Below are 24478 nucleotides of genomic sequence, written 5' to 3'. Positions count from 1 at the left end.
TGGTTTACTTTGAATTCTAATTATTTTGAAAATATACCAGTTGAAAAACAATGGCGAAGGGATTTAATATTTTTCTAGTAGAAGACAGGATGTTCACACTTTTATAGAAATGAGCTAAAATCTTTTTTTCCCTCATCTAAATTTAAAGAGCATGCACCTTAACTAGGATTGAATCAATTGATTTATTGATTGATTATTTCAGAATTGGAAAAAAATTACGACAGGTCCAGGTAAAAATAGTGGATTTGTCAAACAAAAATAAATAATCTTGAGAAAGGTTTTTAACACAAGTCTCCACATACATAAATGACAGCCAGTGAAAACATTTCACTGACCATCCAGGATTTGAACCTGTGACCATCGGATAAATAATCTTATCTGGTCAAAAATTGCAGGTGGAGGCGGATGCGATATTTCCATTTTTGATGTCACCATTGGATTAACACATAATCATGAAATCTTCACAAACAATTCTAAATGTGTTATAAATGTGGTGTCAAAGCAAAATTATGTTATTCAAAAACCTGTACCTATACCGCCTGAAAAATTGTAGAAAAATTATGTGCTAATTTTGATCATAGTTTCAAAAAATTTATGTTGGAATTTTTAAAGTAGTGTGTCAATTTAAAGCTAGCTTTAATATTATAGTGCAGATGTTGTTGACCCTAAATCAAAAAGTAAGAAAATTGCATTTATCTTCTTTTGCAGCTGGTATCATCATATGCAGAGATAGGTGAAATTAATTCACACATTCATTTTGACGGATCTTCTTTTTATGTTAATTTGGCTTCCTACAATGATGCATTGATTTTTTTTCTAATAGTATTTCTCCGATTATTTCATCAAAATATAAAACCAATAATAGTGTACAGCCAGTGCAATGTTTGTATTATGCTGTAGGTAAACACGACCACTATATTCATAACACCCCTGTGAGCCCAGAGGTCAGAGGTTATAAGAATGGTCACATGACTTAATTGTTAGTTGGTTGGTTGGTGGGCCTTGAGTGGCTATTCATGCAAAGCATATACGATTGAGCAGTGCATGTACTGCCATTATTATTATTATCATAGAGCAAGCTCGCTAGCCAGTGCTGGGCAAAAAGGATAAGCGGCTGCATTTCAACTGGCCAGCAGCACATAATAAACTGAGTGGACCAGTCGAGGAAAACAGGCCAAACAGCATAAACATTGCTGTGTGGTAGATGTATTTCTTGCTATCTACAAGTCAGGAGGACAGGAAATAAAGATCTGGGGGACATGCCTGCAAACCTCCAACCTACTTGGAATCATGCCCATTCTTAACATTAAGAAAAGACGAAAATCAGGTAATGCTTTCGATTGGAGAATCACTGGGCCACTAAGTATTACAGCACGACCAAGTAACTGGTGTTGTTGTCATCTTCTATGAATTGTATTATGGCGACCGGTGGAGTATTTATATATATACTAGTGTGTGTGCGCCGGTGATAATAATGTTCATGTACTTTGCGTGGGCATATACGCTGTATTCAAGAATATACATCTTGTTTGTTGACTACATGTACTTGTTTTGCAGACTCGATATAAAATTAACTTTTGTGAAGCTATCGGGAGATATAGTACAAAAAATATCCCAGTGAAGTGAAGCGTATAAATACTGTGATCCATGTTGCGGGTTACATAGCTTTTTTGTCATGTATTCCAAGGGATGTATTATGATCGAGATTTGACTGAATCTTGGCAGCGAGCGCAAAAATGTGTAAATATGGTAAACGCCCCTCTAGGGTTCTGGTTGATGATGGCTTGACGGCCCAGGGACTTTGATAAAACAGACATTACTATAGTATACTAGCACAACATGAATTCATGTTATTGTGAACTCAAAACAGAATTTATATGTATCCGTTGTATCGTCTGGTCTGAGATATCGATCACGAGTAGGGTTACTGTTCTTTTATTAAATGTTCCAGGCTTAGGAAATTGTTGAATGTTGATTGAGAGTATGTGCATTGAAGTGGAGAAGTTGCCACAAAGAAAAATTTGTATAATGTGAAACATTAATGTAAGTGAAGGTTATTTCCCCCTTGCAAAGTACTTTCCCCATTCAGCTGGTGTCAATGTTGTGCAATATAAGGGCCCTATCATCTCGGCCTGTCTGGAAATAATGGTAAAATCTATCCCTGGTAAAGTCAAACAATCACTTTGGTCAATATTTTCAAACCATATCAAATAATGACTTCATCTTTGAATGGGCCTCTGAAAAGATTCAATAGTTATATTTATCTCAATCAATAAGACAATGTGTGGTTAGGGTCTGACTTGGGAATTCTATTTTCTACTGGCCCGGCCAGTGAGATTGTAAAGCTACCGGCCCAGCTTTCTCAGTATTTTCTTCTGCAAAATCAAGCAGCTAAACAACCAAGTAGTATAATATACATTCCATATCCTATTTCGGGAGATATCTATCAACTTTAAACCATGATGTGCTTGGTCATATTGTTCTTCACCGTTCTTCTTGTTTTTTAGCCAATAGGATTGGTGCCCACATAATTAACAAGAAAATGCTCCGATTTGTATATTAGTATTCATGTCGGGTCGCCCTGTGTAGTCAACACAAATTTTCTGTTCTTTAGGTGCACCCCTGATATATCTGGCGTGGCATGTTCGCAAATCCTGTCTTTACTAATCGGTACTCTATGGGGAATACACATAGCTGTCCAGATAAAGCACAAAAGAGCTGGAAGTATAATTGTAGTAGACAATTCGCAACTTACAACACAAGAATAAGAATAGATCTTGTGTAAATAAGCTTAATTACCACAGTCCACACACGATTGGTATTGGTCGAAAATGACATCGCAAAACCCAGAAGTGAACCAATTCAACCAGAAGTCATTGATCCTAAGTGCATAATTCATCATTTCGCTGTGATTTTTAAGCCTACCTAAATTTTTTTCGGAATTAATCATTGTAAAAATGGAAGTAATAAAAGAATAATAAAAGAATTTTCACGCTTTCTTTGCCAATACCTCAAGATCAATATTAGCAACAGCAGACTCGTTTCCCTTGATTGCATCACATTATAATGGAAGACTTATTGCCTATGTTATAATGTTAACCTAGTAAACACAAGGTGTTTTGCAGAAGAAAATGTTTAGGGTACAAAACTTTTGAACTGTCATTCAGAAAACATTTTTGAAAAACTGTTGCAAATCATTCTTGCAAAAATGTTTACCAAAAAAATATTTTGCGATAACATTTTGACAACATTTTTAAAATGTTCTTTTAGTGTTTCTTCAACAACAAAAATATTTTTAAAATGTTTTCATGAACCTTATAACCCAGCTCAACATTAAAATGTTTTGACCAAATCCATTATATGCATTTACAACATGTTTAATGTTTTAAGCATTTTTAGGTTTGCTGGGAAGTTAGCAGCTTTGTAATTTTAATCTGCCCTTTGTCCTATTTTATCCAAACCCTAATCCAATAAACACTAATGTGAAACAAAGCATGTCCCAGTCCTTATTGTAATCCTAAAACAAGTTTGGGTAACTAAAATGACCTTATTTCATTATTATTTAGATTAGCTGATCTAATTACAAACATCATTTCCCTGCCTTTAATGATCAGTGCATTACCCCCATTTTGGCAAATTATGCATACTAGGCGGTTACCCGTATTTGGCGGTTCTCTGCTGTCGCGATTATCTGGCTGATGGTGACTGTACTCACCAAGTTTTATACCCATAAGACAGTTTTTACTAATTTGACCTTGGATGACCCCAAAATGACCATCCAAAATTTGACTCTAAAAGTTGACTGTACCCACCAAGTTTCATGCGCATACGACATTTTTTACTAATTTGACCTTGGATGACCCCAAAATGACCATCCAAAAATTTGACTCTAAAAGTTGACTGTACCGACCAAGTTTCATGCGCATACGACATTTTTTACTAATTTGACCTCAGATGACCCCTGGGTGACCCGGATGACCCCAAAATGACCTTCCAAAAATTTGACTATAAAAGTTGACTGTACCCACCAAGTTTCATGCCCATACGATAGTTTTTACTAATTTGACCTCAGATGACCTTGACCCACTAACCAACACAAACTTGTTCTGTCCCGGGTCAAGATGCACCCACCCGTCAAATTTGACCCCTGGATGACCTTGGGTGACCTTGACCCACTAACCAATATAAACTCGTTCTTCCTCATACTAAGCTGCACCCACCCACCAAGTTTGAGGAACGTGCGACCCCCGGTCTCCGAGAAAAGAGGCAAACAGACACACAAACACACAAACAAACAAACAGACAGAGTCTGGTGAATTATAGTAAGATTTTGAGTTGAGGGTGGTCTTGAAAGAACCAAATGTAATGGTGCAGATGGGACCCAAATGGCCCCCAAATGGCCAAATGAGTTCTGACTATCACTTGGCTTGTTGGATTTGTCTATATCATGCCCACCTCTTGCAACTTACGGGCTTTGGGAGCCCAAAATGTGTGTGTATCCTGTGCTCTAGATAATTATTATCTCCCGTATGTGTTGCACACATTTGGTGAGTAGTTGGAGGTGGTCATGAGTCAACGGGTGACCAGCCTCAAAACAAAATAAGCATCTACCTCTTATCAGTTCTGGAATAAGTTGTCATTGTGTGCTAGAGATTTCCCTAAATACCAAAATACCACTTATAAATTGCTGTCAACAAACTATTTTCATGATTGAGCAAAAATGAAAAGAATGGAAAAAGAAGAGAAGGGGAAACCCCAAATGGGCTTTACCAACCCACCCACTTCTCTGGAGGATTGAGGATGAGCTCATATGCCAAATCATACATTGGTATATATTTGTGCAATTTAGCACTTACAATGGAAAAGCCAAGAGAGCAGGGGCACTTGTACTGACCAACACATCTTTTTGTTGGACGACCGTTAACCCTAACAAAACTAAAACTCCTTAAATCTCACTAGGAAAACTACTGCGCATGCTTGCTTCGCACTTGATGCCATGACGCACTCAGCCTAAGTCATACCCACAGAATCGCTGGCGGGCCAGCGAAACACAAGTGGCTACTGGTCTTTTGATCTTCTGCTTGGCATACATGGGGTCTGAGGTTGATGTCCCGGGGGTACCAAATGACTTCTTTGTCCATCTTCTCTCTTTTTTCATTTCTAAAAAATCATGGTTTCAGTTAGGGGTAATGGTTTTCTGGCACATTTTGTACATGTAGAAACCACCTATGTGTACAGGTGATTTAAAGCAACAGAGTATCGAATAAATGGTGTTGTTTTTTTGGTGTTGTTTATGTAATGGATGAAACCTCAGCATCACTCAAATTTATTTATACTATTATGTTGAAATTACATCCAGTTATAATGAATTTTTAGCATCAGGTATATGCCTATTTCTGCATACCATCAACTAGGTTTGTAGGTCATGGAACATAGCCCACAGGATTAGACATCCACCGTATAGTTGGTCATGTTTGTAGGTCAGTAAACTTTGCCATTAAAGTACATCGTTCCCCCTGCCCTCATTTGTAGCGGCACTCAATACATGGTCATCATGTTGTATTACATACTTACAATGTTCATACTTGTTTCTTGTATAACGTACTAGTATGTACAGATGATGTAATAATAAGAGAATAAAGTACATTGACTTGTTCACTGACTGCTAGAAACACCACTGTGATGCCCAATTGGTTCCAGAGGTTCTCAGTTGGTTGCAATGCCTTAATTGGTGCTCCCATTTTAGATTTCTTAATGCGATGGGAAAAAGTCTGTGCTACTTTGTTTACATATTTTCGTATTGCATATAATATAATAATTAGCGCATGCATATTGCATTGTGTAATACAAGGTTCTGTGAAGCAATTACCAGGCCTTGAGACAACAGATGTAGATCTGACCGTAGGATGATTATATCATAGATCATCATGTTACTTGTTTAAATTGAACAACTTCATTTGATGCTCTTTTATTTAGTGCAGAGGGAATCGATTAAAATAGAGTCTATATGAGTCTATTTATACTTCAAAACTATGCATAAATATTTATCAACATTGAATGTTTTCTGGTTTTGGTTTTATCTTCTAGAAACACCCCCACCAGGCTACATGAGTGAAGATGGAGAAAATAACGAACAGAGCATGGACACCTCACAGAGTGGCAGTAAGTTTTATATTTTTATTTTGTTGGGGTTTTTTTATTGTAATTTTTTGTGGGTGTTTTTTGATATCTATTTTGAGGAACTTTTTTTGGAACTGCAAACAAAATGGATTGAGGAAGATGCAAAAATTGAAGTAAAAGTGGGACAAATAAAGGGAAACTGTTTCAGCCTAAGCCTTAATTTTTGGATAGTTCCCAAGTATGTAATTTTGCATTTCAATAATAATGTTATTCTTGCAGCCAAGTTAGTGATTTAAATCATTGAAATGAAAGAAGCCAACCTTCCAATTTTTGGGGTGAAGAGTTCAGAATTAATTTTACTTATTAGGGATGGAAAGCCAAATTACATCAAATACAACAGTACAAGAAAATGTAGTGGGAACTGGGAATATAGAATCAAGCTTGGAAAGTTAGTGGTTGATTTATACATAGCAAATAGGGAAAAGGAGTCAAACCTGTATTCACAGGCTTGGGGCCAGAGATGGTGCCAGACTCCTCCATACAATGTTGGTGCAAGGGGATCGCTACTGTACACCTTCTCCACAGAGAGTCTGTCACCTTCCCAGCATTGAATAAAGCCAGTACACCTAGATGGGAGAGATGCAATAGGGGTGAGGAGCAGAACGTTGTGACACCTTGGGGATTCGAACCTACAACCTCGAGCTACCTCGCAATTATGAGTCGAAGTCTTAGACTGCTTCACCACTGTGCCCCCCCTACCCCCACCCACCGCTACATAGCAAGTAGCATGAATACAAGTTGGAAGTCCCAGACGGATATTAGCTGTGAATACCAAATCACCCTAAAAATATTAACATCCTGTTTTAGCATTTTTCAAACAAATATTAGTAGTTCAGTACTTATATACATTTGTATATTTAAGATGAAAGTACTGGTGTGAAAAAATCAGACAATTTCGCTGAAACGCTACTTAAATTCATGATCAAACGACGTCCATTTCTTTGCATTAAGCACACATATCCAGTACTGTATTTAAAACAACAAAATACTGTATTCTTCAGTTGCTTGTGCTGTCTGACTGGAGTTCCATTTCACATTGTTTTTCTGTGAAGATCTTGATGGACGTAGTTATGACATATTTGCAGGACCGTTCTCTGTCTAGCCCATATAAAAAAAATTCACCAAATGAAAAGAAAATGTAAATGGTTTGTCTACCTCAAATATGACCGATGGAATGATGGGATACAATAATTAGGACACAGGCACCAGACCTTTAATGATGAGTGTAATATGATTGAACCCAGCAAATGTTGTCATTTGACAAGCTTAAACCAATGGGGCAAACATGATTTAATATAGTCATTGAGATGTACACAGATATAATTGGGTCAATATATATAACCTTTGGAAAGTGTGCCAATGACAATGGAAAGTAGGTCAAGTATTAATTAATTGATGAGCAGAATATGAGAGTTCAGTGCAAAATGATATTAGCTGCCGTGTGTTATATGCTATCATAGCCTATCAATATTGGTATTATAAGAGTATTATTTACTGCTTCTGCTGAATGGACATGGGATGGTGTTCTTGATTTTGGATTGGGGATGTGTAGGTGGGATTTCAAAAGCATACCTAAAAATATATCGTTGGTGGGCAGAAAAAACCTATGTGTCATTGGCCCCTGAACATGTTTAAAGCAAATCTCGTTTGTAAACTCTTAGCAGTTTTGTTTTAAACATGTTCAAGGGCCACAAGTACATAGGTTTTTCCTGTCCAACAACGATATATTAAATTTGTTGAAGAAAAAGAGACCCTAAAATATGTGAACATTTTTGAAATAAGAAATCAAACTTTTGGAATTGTTTCATATATTATATATTTTATTTCATGTTTTGTAATTAACCCCATTAAGTGCAACACTAAGCTTGCCCTTTATGTCAGAGGGCGGGAGATGAAATGGCCAAAAACAACCAATGTGACGATGCAATCTATCACAAGTGACGTCATGCCGACTGACGGAATGGACATGTAGGCTTCTAATAATAATGATTCCAACATTCACTTTAATTAATACCTTCCCATATGATTGATTACAAACATTTCTTAATACAGAAAATCAAATTTTAGCAATTATACAAGGCAGCTTTTGTTGCATGTTGTATCTGATGTCTTCATATTTTGTGTCTGCACACTTTGTTACATACATGTGCGGTAAGCAGCCTTAGTTACAGTTTAAAGGTATTACCTAGATGTATCTGTAAATATTGGTAGAAAATAAGCAAAATTTGTTTAGGTGTAATGTTAGAACTTACATGTATGGAGCAGATGTTTCTGTATCAACAAAAATGTATCATGTGTCAGATTCAAATACAATGTACTTTCACAGTATACTAGACAACTAATATTTTATTAACTGGGTTTTTTTTGGGGGGGGGGAGTAAAATAAAATAACATTAACAACATACAAACAAAATTTTATTTTTCTAATTTCTATTTAATGTGCCTGGGCCCTTGGCACGTGGTTGGCATAGCAGCATTTTGGAAGAGAGCATGCATTGGGAAGAGACCAACACAGCAATGATATCAAAACTGCAGGACATAGAAATAGAAAAGTACTGGAGCACAGTTCCCAGAAAATCTTGAGAAGTGACAGGAAAATATATTGGGATACTTATAAAAATGCAATAAATTACTGTAATTGTCAAAAATATTGCTGTATTTGTCACTTTGTTTGAGTTAAGTGCAATAATTAGTACATCCTGAGGCAATGGTGTATCCAGAAAATTAAATTAAATCCTTGTAATATTTTAAAACAAAAGCTGAATTCCTAGAAAAAAAATTACCAATTCTGCTTCTTAGTTTCCAGAAAGGCAGCTACTTATTTTTATGACCTGTGTACATGTATAGGCTTTTAAAATTAAAATTCTGTGTATGAATACAATGGCTGTGTAAAAAAATATACAATCCGCCAACTTAAGCAAGTGATATTGTGTTGATTGAAGGAAAATCATTTATATTTCTTAAGCACTGCACATGTGGATGGTAATTGCGGAAAGTGTGTACCAGCAGCAAACTGTCTACTAGTATTTAATAGAGATGATCTTTGTGAAGAAAAAGGTACAGCTGCAGAGATTCCTATTTCTGAAATAATGATATGAATGATATTGAATACAACCACAAGAACGTGTCATTTACATGATATGACTTTCTGCCCTTCAGCATGCCTTCTTCTAATCAATGATGATGTAGAAAGACCTACTTGTCTAGAGCCTTCCCTGGATTAAAAAAAAACCAATACCTTAAAGACCCATTCAGTGATCCCAGCGCAAGTGTAACAAATTTAAAATTGTTAATAAATTGCTAAAAAATGAAGGATAAGTTATTCAAATTGTCATTTGGTATTTTTGAAATGACAAATTTGGCAAAAAAGGATGAAAACAGCAGTACTGACGAATGTAGCTAATTTAGATACTGTCAGTATCTAAATTACAGATTCGTGTAAAATGTCTTATTTGTCTTAAATACACAGCTTTCGGCTGAACCACTGCAGAGCTATGTTAGCACATCTATGACAATGACAAAGGTACCAAAATCTGAATTTTGATGATTTTTACGATCGTCCGGATGAGCAAATCACTGAATTGGCCTTCAATACATGCACCCTTATTATCGGGATAGTGTACTCAATGTTGGGTGACAAATTATGTTGCACATAACACCAAGACAATTTTGAATTATATGGAAATACAAGGGAGTTACCTTTAGCATGCATTTCCAAAGATCATTCCATTGACAGGTAATCTAGGAAGTTATCTAAAATGATAAATACACACATACCAAAAAAAAAATTTAGTTAGTTGTTGAGTCTTTAAAAGAGCATTGAAACTGTTACCCTGGTTTACTGTAGTTAACAGCCCTCGAATTAACCCACGGCACCGACGGCATATTGCCGTGGGTGCCCACCCCAATTGCCGCAATGCCCTCAAAATATGTCCTTTACCGACGGCAGTCACTTGCCGTGCCCTAAATGAAGTTGCCGTGGGTGCCCTAGCCGCCAGCCCTGCCCCTTCATTATAAAATCATTAACAAGTACTGGTTAAATCCCAGCAAAATTGTGGAAAATTAAATCGAAAATCTTGAACACGATCGCTATTTTGAGCATCGTAACCCAGCTATCAATCACAGTATAGGCTACACAATAGTTTGTTGTGAATTAATATTCATTACCCCTACGTAAGCTTACATATTCAGCCAATCACATCGGCTTATACATTATCTGGTTACTAGAAATCTGATTTCATTTTCTCGATTGGTCAGAGAAATACCTTCAACGCACTATCGACCAATCAGAAACGCTGTTAGTAACTATAGCGTCCTTGACCTCGTGTCGTGAACAAAATCTGAGCGCTGGGCAAATCAATTGTTCTCTCGATTATCAAACATTGACTTCCCATTGCAAGCCGATGGCGATACCCTTCCGGTATCGTCTTATCTTGTACATGTGAGCCCATCTCTAGATATGTTTTGCACGAAATAGTTTTTATCCCGCGAATTTGATCAATATTATTACCAAAGTTACAGCTGTTTCATCGCTACATTTCGAGTCAGTTTTGCAGCTCAGAACTAGGGATCGCAAAATTTAAGTAAATTAAACTGTAAAGCAGGTTTTTGGCTCTGAGCGGAGCTTATCAGTGCCTTTGTCATGCAACTAACTAGCATTCATTTTCAGGCCACAATACGCTGTTGGTTTTTATGCTAAGGATCATTTAATGACTGATATGAAGACTTAAGTTTCGTTTCTAAGTTTGGCTAAGTTATTTTGAATCGATTGCACTCCAGATTTTATTGAAATTCAGGCGATAAAAGTATTATTTTTGGGTAAAAAGACCAAAATAGTCACGATAATCGAGTTATATCTTGGTTCCCTGTGTGTGCTAGAGATTATTCTGGTCTGTATAATTTAAGATACGTAATACAGACGGAAACCAATGGAGGTACATTTCTTAAGATTTAGTTCAGATCAGAAATTATTTGACTACTTCTTAACTTTTCTTCACTATTTCTTTATAATTTAAATAAAGAGATAGGTAAGGAATGTCAAAAATAGTCAAGAACATGTCTGAATCTTGAATAAATCCCGAATAAATCTGAACAAATGACTTTTCTGGGGGACTATTTGGCTTATGCAAGTGCAGTACTAAAGCACTGTGCCGATTTTTTTGTTAAAGGTCACGTTTTTTACCGATAAGCTGCGATGCTCAACAAACTTCGTACTTTTCTATGAGGCTATTTTGAACCAATAAATCGATTAGTTTTTCTTGATTGATGACATCACCATTTCTGAACCAATCAGCAAACAGTTTTGTGTGATTGATCGATTCTTGCAGTAGTCTCCACAGCAGCCAGTTTGGTTCCGCCCCTTCCACACAAACATTTTTGTGGAGGGAGCGTAACCAAACTGGCTGCATATAGGGAGACTAAGTTCACTGACCCACTGACCTTGCAAACTCAACCACAGAGAGCTACGGTGCATAATCGAGGTGAAAATACGCTAGTTTGTTTACCATTCTGAGCTCATGGCAGCTTCTGGTAAATGTCATTCCGAAGCATTTACGAGCATACCATAATATTTTTTTTATTAAATATAAAGATGTTTATTTAAGTTATTTGTAAAATTCAGCGATGGACTTAATATAGAAGTGGTTTGATTTTAGTTGTAAACGCGGGACTCGACCGGCATGACAAGTTGAACATGTGAAGTTCCAAATTCGGAAGCCATGTACTACTATTCCATGTAACGTAGGTCTCACACCTAACTGCTCCGAGGTTATACTGACTACTAGATTGTCTACTTTTGTACTTTCGTAAGTGATGAAATTGAAGAAAAATCATGAAGTGAAATCTATCAGAAATAAACACTGATGTGATGTAGGCTAGTCCTGCTTAATCGGAGTACAGCATCCAGACCAGGCAGATCCAGATCCGAACAGAACTTACGATTGTTCGACGGGTTCAACACACATGACACAACAGACATGTCAGGACAGAACAGTTTTGGTGTTTACAAAAAAATGCAAATGATCTCAAGTCACAAAAATTTGTTATAAAATTTCATTTTTTGTCTCGCCTCAGTATTTCTGTCTGTCTGGGGGTGTGGATGTCCGTGTGTCCGTCTGGAGCTGTATCTGGGAAACTGTAAGACCTACGCAGTACGTGGACGCTACTTGGTGGGAGGAAGGGTATCTAAGTTTGCTCGTAATTGTATGTTTTCGGTGAAAAATAATGCAAATTAACATAGCTAATTTATGCAAAAATCAGCGCAAATTGATAAAATTTCATTTCTGAACTTTGTTCAGGATGGGACTTAGTAATCACTATTTCCGTCTATGTGTGGGGGTGGGATGTCCGAATGTTTGTCCGGAGCTGTATCTGGGGAACCGTAAGACCTATGGGGACGCTACTTGGTGGGAGGAAGGGTATCCAAGTTTGCTCCGTAATTGTATGTTTTCGGTGAAAATATGCAAATTAACATAGCTAATTTGCATAATTTATGCGAATATCAGCGCAAATTGATAGCGGTGCATGGTAACGAAACCTTGTGACAGGAATGATACACACCTGCTGATCACCTGATTAGTTTTTGGCGAAAAGTATGCGCATTTAGTTGTTAAGTTGCATAATTTATGCGGAACGCTTCTACAAAATGGTTGGAAATCTGAAGAAATCCGCCTTGTGAAGCTGTTTCTGGGGATCCGTAAGAATGCTAAGCCCTATGATGATGAAACGTGGTGGGGGTAGCATGACCAGAGGATCTCGACCTGATTCGATTTTCAGCGCAAAATATGGTAATTACCTACCTAATTTGCATAATTTATGCATAATATGCAAAAACCTTTTTCTCGGAGACTAGGGGTCGCACATTCTTCAAACTTGGTGGGCGGGTGCATCTTGACCCCAGACAGAACAAGTTTGTATTGGTTAGTGGGTGAAGGTCACTCGAGGTCATCCAGGGGTCATCTAAGGTCAAATTACTAAAAACTGTCGTATGGGCATGAAACTTGGTGGGTACAGTTAACATTTAGAGTCAAATTTTCTGACGGTCATTTTGGGGTCATCCGAGGTCACTTAGGGGTCATCCGAGGTCAAATTACTAAAACTGTCGTATGAGCATGAAACTTGATGGATACACTTAACATTATGAGTCAAAGTTTGGAAGGTAATTTCGGGTCATCCAAGGTCACCAAGGGGTCATCTGAGGTCAAATTACTAAAACTGTCGATGGGCATGAAACTTGGTGGGTACAGTCAACATTTAGAGTCAAATTATCGGACGGTCATTTGGGGTCATCCAAGGTCACCAAGGGGTCACCTGAGGTCAAATTACTAAAAACTTGTATGGGCATGAAACTTGGTGGGTACACTTAACATTTAGAGTCAAATTTTCAGACGGTTATTTTGGGGTCATCTGAGGTCACCAAGGGGTCATCTGAGGTCAAATTACTAAAAACTGTTGTATGGGCATGAAACTTTGTGGGTACAGTCAACATTTAGAGTCAAATTTTTGGAAGGTCATTTCGGGTCATCCGAGGTCACCCAGGGTCATCTGAGGTTAAGTTACTAAAACTCGCATGGGCATGAAACTTGGTGGGTACAGTCAACATTTCAAGCCAAATTTTTGGAATGTCATTTTGGGGTCATCCAAGGTCACTCAGGGTCATCTGTGGTCAAATTACTAAAACCTCATGTGGATATGAAACTTATTGATGGATGTATTATGCTCTGCAAATAAGATATAGCTACCAACCAGCAAGATGTATGATTGCGTGTGATCTGGCACATACAATGTATATGATTTCACCTGTTGCACCTTCGACTGCAATTACTTTCACATTCAAAAAAGCACAGAGCCACAGCGCCATTGGTGCTCTTGTTTAAGCAATCATGTTAGTTTTAGTGTAAAGTTGAGAGTCGAATTTTACTTTGGTGTCGAATTCAGCTGACCGTAATGCATCTATTCGCTTTTGAAAAATTGCCTTGGTGCCCTTCTCAAATTTTCAACAGTTGCCTTGATGCCCTTTTGAAATATTACAAATTGCTGTGCTGCCTTGTCTTTTCAGTGAAAATCCACGGCAATTATCAACTTGCCCTAAAAAAGTTGCCGTGCCCCTTCAGATCCTTAATTCGAGGGCTGGTAGTTAATCTCATGTATTCTGGGTATTCTAAATTTCCTCATTTCTTGGAATTTCCCAATATTTCCTGGTATTTCCCAGTAAAGGGCTACCCAGTTTCCCTATTTCTTACTGTACTTTCATTATGTCCAAGTATGTCTTAAGTATGGAAGTTGTAGTAATACAAAAGAATTAACAATGTTGTTAAATTTTGATGAATACTTTCAGGTACGGCAGTGTCTCCCAGCCCAAGTGATACTCTGGGTAAGTTGATCTATATTATTCAGTATAGAACATTTTACAAAGATGTACACAACAGTTTGAAGGTAAAATCATCATTACCATTTAAAACAAAATGGTCAATTTCATTATCAGTTCTGATGACCTGCACAATAAATTGAGCTAATTAATAGTTGTTACTTCGGAATGCCTTATTGATTTGGAAATTGGGATCCTATTCATACAAATTTTATAACTATATCATCAAAATACATCTGTGGCAATAAGTTGGATTAAAAAAAAGTTTTTGTCTGGTATGGCAACATAGTACTTAGTTATTTGCCTAGTCCTGTGATGCATTGGTGTCCTCCCAGACCAGGACGGACAGGCAATCCTGGCTAAACCCTTGATTTGGACATTTTGTACAGTAGTATATAGTAATACCGTCCTCGGAATGTAGCCGTGTGCAGTTAAATAGATGGCAGACAATTTATATGATACAGATGGACTATTGTAGGTAAACAAAATGCTTGGTTGTTATTATTGTTTCCTGGTCATACTAAAATTATGTAAAACACCTGAGCCAAGTACCGTAGAGTAACACATCACTTTTGTGTGCCAATTTATGCACATTTCATCAAAAGTCACAGTCACCCAGTACATGTACATCCATGCAGTATAAGAATAAAAATTTACCTTTATTGAGATAATCAATTGGTAAAAGTTTTTTAAGTTGGTAGTAATTCTGAAAGAAATTTCATTAATGTTGAACCATACTTATTTTTGTTGCACAATGTAGACTTACAACCAGTGTCGTATTGCGAGCCACCATTCTGGTGTTCCATAGCTTATTACGAGATGAATCAGCGAGTAGGGGAGGCATTCCACGCCTCACAACCTTCCCTCACCATTGATGGTTTCACAGATCCCTCCAGCTCAGAAAGGTTTTGTCTCGGTCTCCTCTCAAACGTAAATAGGGATTCCACCATAGAGATGACAAGGAGACATATTGGTAAGTGATAATAGATGGATAGAAAGTTGAGTCAGATTTAAAAGAACTTGAACAAGAAACACACTCCTTTCACATGCTGTGACTTATCTTTATATTTGCACTGCGGTAGTGTGCAAAGTCTCACACTACTGAACAAGCTGGTTCATTAAGAACTTTGATGAAATCAAGTCAACTCTGCAATACAAGTATTTGAGTCCAAGTAGTTGGGTATATTTGCTACAATGGCAAAAGAAAATAATTTAATCTTCAAATCTTGTAGAGTGATGTTGGAATTGCCAATGATGCCTTAAATTACTTTAGTATGTTGACTCACAAAGGTTCTAATTTCAAGTTATGGTTGTTAATTTGCTTATTGCCAAGAGAAATCAACAGACAAATGGTATTAAAAAAAACTAATTTACAGGATAAACATTGACAAGTGTCTGCCTTCAAGTCAGTACCTGCTTTGCAATGTTAGGTCTTGGAACTCTTGTTTGTAGCAATATAATTTTCTGTCTCTTGATACATGTGACTATAGGACTGTAAATACAATCCTGAATGAAAATGTTATGATGTCACAAGCTATGTTGCTGCTCAAACCAAGGGCTCAAAGTAGTAACTTTTCATTTATCAAATTCACAGGTTCCAATATCAGTCTACATGCTGCTCATGTTACCAGTGGGATTAAACAAAAATTATTTTTGCAGTTAGACGTAAACTGGCAATTAGCTCTAATAATGAGCCTCTGCACTCACTATCCACAAGCAATATGCTGCGGTGGTGTGGTATGCAGAGAGGTGCCTTGACTTTCGGCATTGATGTCAGCGCTACGTGCCTCTTCTCAACTCGCCTCTGCTCGATTCAGTGCTCTGCACCTTGCTGTGCGCCTTGCTGCTCAATTTGAAACATTGCAGATGATATTAAATAGTATTCAAATTTATTTAGGAAAATGATATCAAACTAATAGGGCCATTTATGTGTTTGTGCTGCCTTTGATGGTTATTTTGTTTACTATTGCTTTACCATTTATAGGCAAGGGTGTGAGGTTATACTACATAGGTGGAGAGGTATTTGCAGAGTGCCTAAGTGATAGTAGCATATTTGTACAGAGTCCTAACTGCAACCAAAGATATGGATGGCATCCAGCTACAGTGTGCAAGATTCCACCTGGTAAGTTGCCTATTTTGATATGGGTCAATCCACAGGGTGAGAGTGGGACACAGTGTGTGAAGCAGGCCTTGAAATTCAGGGAAGCCAACAAGGCAGGTAAGGCTGTACATAGACTTGGTCTTGGTGCCCTTCAAGTTCAATGCATTTTTTGGTATATCGTGGCCTTTGCTCACTGACCTTGTTGTTGCAATTGAGTGCCCTTAAAATCAATTTTGAGACTTGCAATGTGTGATATTTGTCCATATTGTCAAAGTATCCTTATATTTGATTAATTTCTTTCATTTAACATTTGCCTTTGTATCAGTATTTGTATAAGTTGGTCTATTCTTATTCAGTGTTTATGGCATGTAATCAAGTGTCAAAACAAAATTGTTTGCTTCAAGTTAAATGCTCTCAGTAATTCATTCATTGTTGCTTGGAACTATTGAGTATATGAAGTTATGTATGGAGTTCAGAACCTTCAATCTCTGCTACTTGGCTTATAGAAGTTATTCCTCCTTTCACCATTGTGTGGATACAAATCAGTTTGCATCGGTACATCCGTTGGACACTACATGCAGAGCACGGGGGATCACGCAACTGTTATTGTGCGTTGGCGCGGTATTTATGTTTGTGTGTGAAGGATCAAATGCTGACAGATCGAACTTAGATACACATTTTAAATCCCTCCATAAACTGTACCTCTCTGGGGAATTACAGTAAGAAGGAAAAACAAGAAGCTTTCAAGAGAAACTTCTAATCTAACCTTCAATGTGCCTATTCTCTTTCTTACAGGATGTAACCTGAAAATTTTCAACAATCAAGAATTTGCCGCAATGTTGTCGCAGTCAGTGAACAGAGGATTTGAGGCCGTCTATCAACTCACCCGTATGTGCACCATCAGATTGAGCTTTGTCAAAGGCTGGGGTGCGGACTATCGCCGACAAACGGTGACAAGCACACCGTGCTGGATTGAGCTCTCTCTCAATGGACCTTTGCAGTGGTTGGACCGTGTGTTGACACAAATGGGTTCGCCAGCAGGCTTGTGCTCTAGTATGTCGTAGAACCAGCTGCTTGATCTGCTTTTTAGTGAAAAGGCAACAAAGACATCAAAATCCTGTGGATGGATGCATTTGTTATGCTTTGTAATGCTTGGATATGATTTCTCCTCGTCACAAGTGTTGGTAAATGACATGATGCACGTGTCTATAATAAAAACTGAAAATGGCACCTGAAAAGTTTGGTCACCAAGTGATAACGCATTTGAATTGGGCCATTTGTGAAAAGTGCTTGTTTGTTGTTTATTTTTATTATTTTTTTAACCACTGCCCCATTGTAGCATTGCCATTCTACAAGGGTTGCTTAGCAACCAGACTGTGTGATTAAAGTTAAGTTGTAATGTTTCTATGTTTTGTAGAGGTGAAATAATGCACATGTGCCATTTCCCCCATTAAAGTATTCTCTAGACAAAAGAATTGCCCAGATACATATTTGTTGGATAGGAACCCTTGGGGACCACAGCATTTATCATATCTTGCTCAATCATGAAAAGGTTTTTTGCTGCCAAGTAATCATTATTTGTTGAATTTTATCTATTGGCAATCAGACTTGCTTTCAAAACTCAGCCATTGTCAGTATAGTCTGTGTTAATATGTATTTTGTAATTCTGTTAATGTATATTTTGTAATTAACCAATACAATGTACAAGATAGACAGTTGAAAAGAGCTGATAATTGAGAGTACACAGCATTATTCCACCTCTACTAAATAAGGATTGGGATGCTATAAAAAGTAAGCCGGCAACTGGGCATATCCAAAAGAGGGTTATGTGCATTTAAATTTTCTGTCAAGGTGTACGCAATATCTTGGTGCTTATTCTCAAGATTGCAGAAGGAGTTGTATCATTGCTGTGGATCACGGATGGAAATGGGGCGGCGTAGTCGTGAGGTGTATCTGTTGGTGATGTCTTGGATCTTGCTGCATGCATGTGTTCTCATTAGATTGAGAGAGACAGGGAGCAACAGAGAGGATAGCATATATCCATGGAGATGTTGTCATCAACAAACATTTTTGTGGTAACATTATCATAAACAGTTGATTCATACGAATCTATACATAACTGGACCTGGTGTGGATTCCACTGACCTTTACGGCACATTGTAAATCCTTTAACCCATCATAAATCAAAATCCATTGTGACTCCTCCATAAAATTGATATGTTAGAAGTGCAATGGGTTTGGACTTGTCAATGGATTTAGGGATTTACAGTGCATCAGATTTGAGTGAAATCCATCCCTGGTTAAACAAATCCTCCAGTTTCCTGCACCCCATATCAAGAAAGAGAGGACATTCTTTGCTTTGTAGCTGCTAAACATAATTGACATTGTTTTGCAACTGGTAGACCAAAATTAGAGATTCAATTTGTGTACACGATATTGCTCTCTTTTCACTATGCATGGGGGAATGTTTTTCACCAGGAATATATATGTATAGAGAGTAAGTGTGGATGGACAAGAGGATCATACATACAAGCTATGCAGAAAGGAAGTTCCTGGAAAATCAAGATTATAACTGGATTTTAACATCTCTTTCTTGTGGACTCTGCACATGTTGCCATCATGGTCATCTTCAACAATATTCACATGAACATCTGCAAAAGTTTGGACATCCAGCAGTACATGTGTGATTTTACTTTCCTGAATGCATTCTCATCGCTACTGACAGACCTATCCCATCATGAAACAAACAAATATATATTTAATATTGTTGTTGTTATTATATGTGATATATGTTTAAACATTTATGAAATTCAAAAACATTATATGTTTACAGAGGAATCAATGTACTGGTGGTTAAAAACCACTGTGGCTACCGTGAAATGGTTCCCTGTTTTTCTTTTTCTTTTTTTTTACCATGTAGAACTGTAAATATCTTAATTGTGTATTTGAATAACATAAATGGCTGCTGCTCTAGGAAAACAATCACCAGTATTATGTCCTTGGAAAACGAGGAAAAAAGGGACACTCCATTAGGTGTATATCCATGTCAGTGTACGCTCACTTTTTAAAACTATATATAAGATATAACAAATAGTAGGTGTAGGAGAAATTTATCATAAATATTCAAACTAACTTGCCCATTTTACTGTGTAGTAATGCTAGACATCAATTCCAAACCATGGGGCAATGAAATACAAGTAGGTTTTCTTTGTAGATAGTAGGTGATAATTGTTGGTGTGTTGAGAGCTGTGTCCCGACTTCTGACATTGGATTAGGAGCAGGGTTCTCAGACATATGAAGAGAAACTGTTGGCTTATAATTGAGAGCATGCATATTTCTACACCTATCTAATTTTGTAGATGGGCATAAGCACCTAGGTATAAAAATTGCATCCTCTCAAATATGAGCACCCTACCTGAGCCAAGTGTCACTTGATAAGTTTCGGCATACTTTGAGACAGTTTGTAGAGTGAGTCTCTGGGGAGTGGCATCTTGATATGAATGTGAAGAGTCCATATTTCTGATATAACACAATTTGATCAGATTGGTTCTTATTTTACATCAAAGGTTGATTGTCATGATATATTATACAAATATTGAATGCTAGACCATGCAATGATATCAAATATAGCACAACATCAAATTTTGACTTGCCGAGTGAAATGGAATAGGCAAAATTTGATAGTGATATATTTATACCAGGGCACAAACATAGCAATATTTGTGTTATATAACGATACAAAACAAATTCCAGCCATTGAATAGTTTATACTATTCAATGGCTCAAATCAATGCTATTGTTATGCTTTGACCTGTGTATACTTTGTTCCACCTTGAGTTACGTACTGATGCAAAGGCACTAGCACAGTTGAGCCTCAAGTATACCTCAAACCAACGGTGTGTGTTTACACTCTATTGGACTATGTAAGCATACATGATTTGATAATGCGACAAACAAAATACGCACCCAAGTGACTACCAAACTTAAGCCGGAACAAAGTATTGTACTAAGTTGCTCAACACCGATTAAGTTGGGTAATAGCATCTTAGCAAGTGTCACTCTTTGTCAAGTGATATGCATCCCATATGTCAGTGTGAATTTGGCATTGGGATCCAATTGATGCTTATCTATAACCCAAAAAGCTTTATTAGGACTTAACAATTAGAAGGCATTGTAAGTAAGGGATGAAATCAAAACTCAACTACTGGTTCACCGGCAGTTGAACCACGTTCCATTGTTTAGAAGAATAGAAGCCGGCTCCAACCGGATGGAACCGCTGGTCGAGTTTTGATTTCATCCCTAAGACTTTACAACAGGAACCCATTGTGAAGTTATGGCTAGTGAAGAACTTGTCAAGTTATGACAGGTTTTGATACAAAGGGCCATCTTTGGGCCATAAGAGTGGTAAATGGTACTCATCCAATAGAGTGCATAAAGAACTGCTTGTGCATGATTTTGTTTGATGCTGTGGCAGATATTTGAGTGATGATGTAGAAATACAATATGTATGCCCACTCACCTACCATACACTCAGTTAGGTAGCCCCGCCCAACAAGTTGCAGAATCTTTTGTTCCGTCTTTGTAGTAGTATATAATGTAGTAAATTGGCCATTACTCTTATAACCAGGTCCTATTTTTGGTCTCTTCCACAGATTTGTGAGTAACCTTACAAAAAAAAGCTGAAACAAGTTGAGAATATTGTGTGCTTAATTAAGATGTAGTCCCACTTTGAAAGTGATACAAAAGTTGTCAGTTGATTGTAAATTAACCCCATTGTAAATGTTTGCTCAGATTTGATGTTGTCAGGATTTTTAAATGGCAGGTCGGAATATTCTGGGTGTTTGGACATGTGCTTTGAGCAACTCAAATACCAGGAATAATGTGACCATGCAGTCGTTTATTTTTTAGTGTCCGTATTTGTCATACCATCAGGAAGGCAACTAGTGAGATGGTGGTGTACATGTACATTTAGGACAAGAAAAGTGACAAATTAGGTACAGCCAAATACATGTTGTAATTAGTGACATTTCGACTGCTCAGTGCCAGAACTTGGGTAAGTGCTATAGCTGCCACGTGTAGACAAGTGCAATACACTTTGTGTAAATTGCCAAATGTTCACAGGGCAGCTATTGCACCTGCCCACTTCTGGCACTGAGCAGTCGATTTGACATGATGGGAGCAGAATTCGTGTGATTACAATATTGAAGAATTACTAATGTCACAAATGAACAAAACAAATTTGTTTTTCACTCCTGCTTCATAATATTATTTGATCTCAAAGAAGTAAAAAAGCATACCATATTTCATAGCTGTTTTTGTATCAGAAGGGGAAAAACTCTTAAAAATTGTTAATTATTTTTTATAACATTGTGATCATGCAGTAAAATGAAAACAACAAATTAATACATACCAGAAATGAACCATGTTGTACATGCAGCCAACAATAAATTATTTTTGTATTTAGATGTTTTACAAGTGTATGGTAAATATAAATCATGTGTACAACGGCTCTGAAAGAGTATTGTGGTGTAAAAATAAAAGGAGTGGGGGTATGGATGGGGGTTGATTTTCATTCCACAGTGTAATATAAACAAGTAAAGATCAGGTTTATACATTATGTAAATAAAAGATGAAATCATGGTTATCTATGTTACACGGTCTTGGCATGACTAGAATCTCATATATGCCAATGTTCCGGGGGCACAGGTCTGTGTTGAACTGGTTTTAGTATATTATGGGGAAGGGGGTGAATTTAGTCTTGGTATATGATGAACCATCATGGAGAAACAATGTTTAGTCGATACCTTCGACCAGGAGTATCCATGTAAAAATTCAAGTCGAAATTAATTATAGAATACAAAATTCAATTCTCTTGACATGGTGCTATTCTCAACAAACAGCGCATGATTGGCACTTAAGATTCTAAATTCAAATTTGTTGTACTTCTAAGATGTACAACAAATTTGAATGAATTCTTTGCCTCTAAAATGTCTAAATTACCTCATCAGGGATTCAGAATTGACCTTGCCATTGGACATCAACAAGTGTTCGTATTAAGGAAACCTGTAGATTTATTTGCATTCGATATTCACGATGCCATTTAACATAATCATGGATTCAGGTCCTTAACACTTTCTGCGCACAACCCATAAATTGGAATATTCCATTCCCTGCGCATCCAAAATGGCTGCCATGGCATGAGCGGCTACCTTGAATGTGCAGTAAAGGTGAATTTAAAAACAATTTGTGAGGAATAATCATTTGAAATGTTTATGAAGTTTTTACTCGTATATCAAAAATGGCCGCCATGGGCTTGGTGTGGTGAGCAAAAAGCGGGTTTTTTCTGTTTTGACGCATTTATGCTCTGTAAGCAAAGAAAGTGTTGAAGTGTGTGTTGTATTATGGCAGTACTGATTGGAAGCATTAATCTGAAAATGCTCTCACGTCATGCCGACGTAGTTCACCTCTGTGTGCAAATTGTACAGATGCAGGATTCTGATTGGCTAATTGAAGCATGGGTATTATATTGGCTGATCAAAATGAAATGAACAGGATGCACCTGGAAAAATGGAAAAGGTGTGTGGCAGGAATTTCACTTGAATCTTCAACTTAATGGTAGCCAATTCCATGATAATCTTATCTGCAGGTCCAGTTCCACAAAGATGTGCAACTTGTCATTAGTGCCTAAATGCATCTGAAGCTCATGCAGTACTGAAGATGGATTTGGGCACTTAGTGAACTGCAATCTACAGACCTCAAAATCCGTCAAAACTATGTGGGCCCACCAGGTCTTAAGAAGTTGATAGGCCTGTTGTTTGCATGAAATTGAGCCGTCCAAGAAATCCAGGGTCCCGCACATATTTTAAGAGGAATTTGGCCTGATGGCCCGCTTTATTTTGAGGTGTGAAATTGGGTCATGCACCATGCATAATGTTCTGCAAAATAAGATAAAGTATGGTTTCATACCCAACGTCCAATGTCATTTTCTTTGTAAATCAGAACCATGTAATGTGGATTTAAGACTAACTAAAGGAAGTTGTAAACTGCTAATTATGTACAGTAAATTAAATTTTATATATAAAATACCAGATAATTTTTATTGGTAACAATAATAGTGAGTGGTACATCAATATTTCACAGCAGGTTCTGTGTTTCAAAACTCAACCCAAGTGAAGGAAATACATAAAGGTGCAAGCTTGTGCTGTTTAACCAGCAAGATAAACAAGACATAGATGGTAATGCTGGTAACTACTTGGTCTTTGGTTTGCTTTTTCAAAATTCTTGGGTTTTTCTACTCCATAAGAACATGATGTCAGGGATGTACCAGTGGCAGGTAACTTTTGACTTCGGCAGGTAAAATTTCAAATTTTAAACTACTTGGATTTGGCAAATTGATATCCAAAATATAATCCAATTGTGAAAGAAAATTGCAACAAGCTTAAAACAAATAATTGTCACCTGTGTCATCTTCTCAGAACTGGGACTGGTTTGACCACTTTGGTGTGAATTTACGCAAGTGTTTTTTAAACAGTATCAATGAACATCACTATGTTATGTATGATAAACTTTTGAAATTGTTGGGTTGTTGCTATTGCAGTTGGATTGTTAGTTCTTGAGTGTTTGGATATGATGATTCTGTAACAGATTGATCATAACTCAAGAAACTGCTGAGTGTGATATCAGCACTTGTTCTTCCTGGATCATGCTAATCCCGAAATTGATCACAATTAGCACAGCACAGTAATTCGCTCTGATAGTGTAACATCAAAATTGATTGTTGCCAGGTCAACTGATTCACTCTATCTGTGTTCGCAATAATGATCAAAATGATG

At 37.2% G+C, this 24478-nt stretch overlaps 1 protein-coding gene across 2 annotated transcripts in view; it reads left to right on the top strand.

The window, feature by feature from the left end:
• The window catches only part of LOC140154175 (mothers against decapentaplegic homolog 3-like), a 68260-nt gene extending 46689 nt beyond the window's left edge, over window positions 1-21571 (top strand). For both annotated transcript variants that reach the window (XM_072176790.1, XM_072176784.1), the window contains 5 exons: window positions 6088-6162; window positions 14516-14551; window positions 15306-15518; window positions 16530-16667; window positions 17442-21571. In XM_072176790.1, the coding sequence (XP_072032891.1) occupies window positions 6088-6162; window positions 14516-14551; window positions 15306-15518; window positions 16530-16667; window positions 17442-17710 (731 nt within the window). In that variant the 3' untranslated portion in view covers window positions 17711-21571. The remainder of the gene's footprint in view (window positions 1-6087; window positions 6163-14515; window positions 14552-15305; window positions 15519-16529; window positions 16668-17441) is intronic.
• The last annotated feature ends 2907 nt before the right edge of the window (window positions 21572-24478 follow it).

The sequence above is a fragment of the Amphiura filiformis genome, chromosome 1, assembly GCF_039555335.1.
Source record: "Amphiura filiformis chromosome 1, Afil_fr2py, whole genome shotgun sequence".
Taxonomy (NCBI): Eukaryota; Metazoa; Echinodermata; class Ophiuroidea; order Amphilepidida; family Amphiuridae; genus Amphiura; species Amphiura filiformis.
This window is presented reverse-complemented; position numbering and strand designations above follow the sequence as displayed.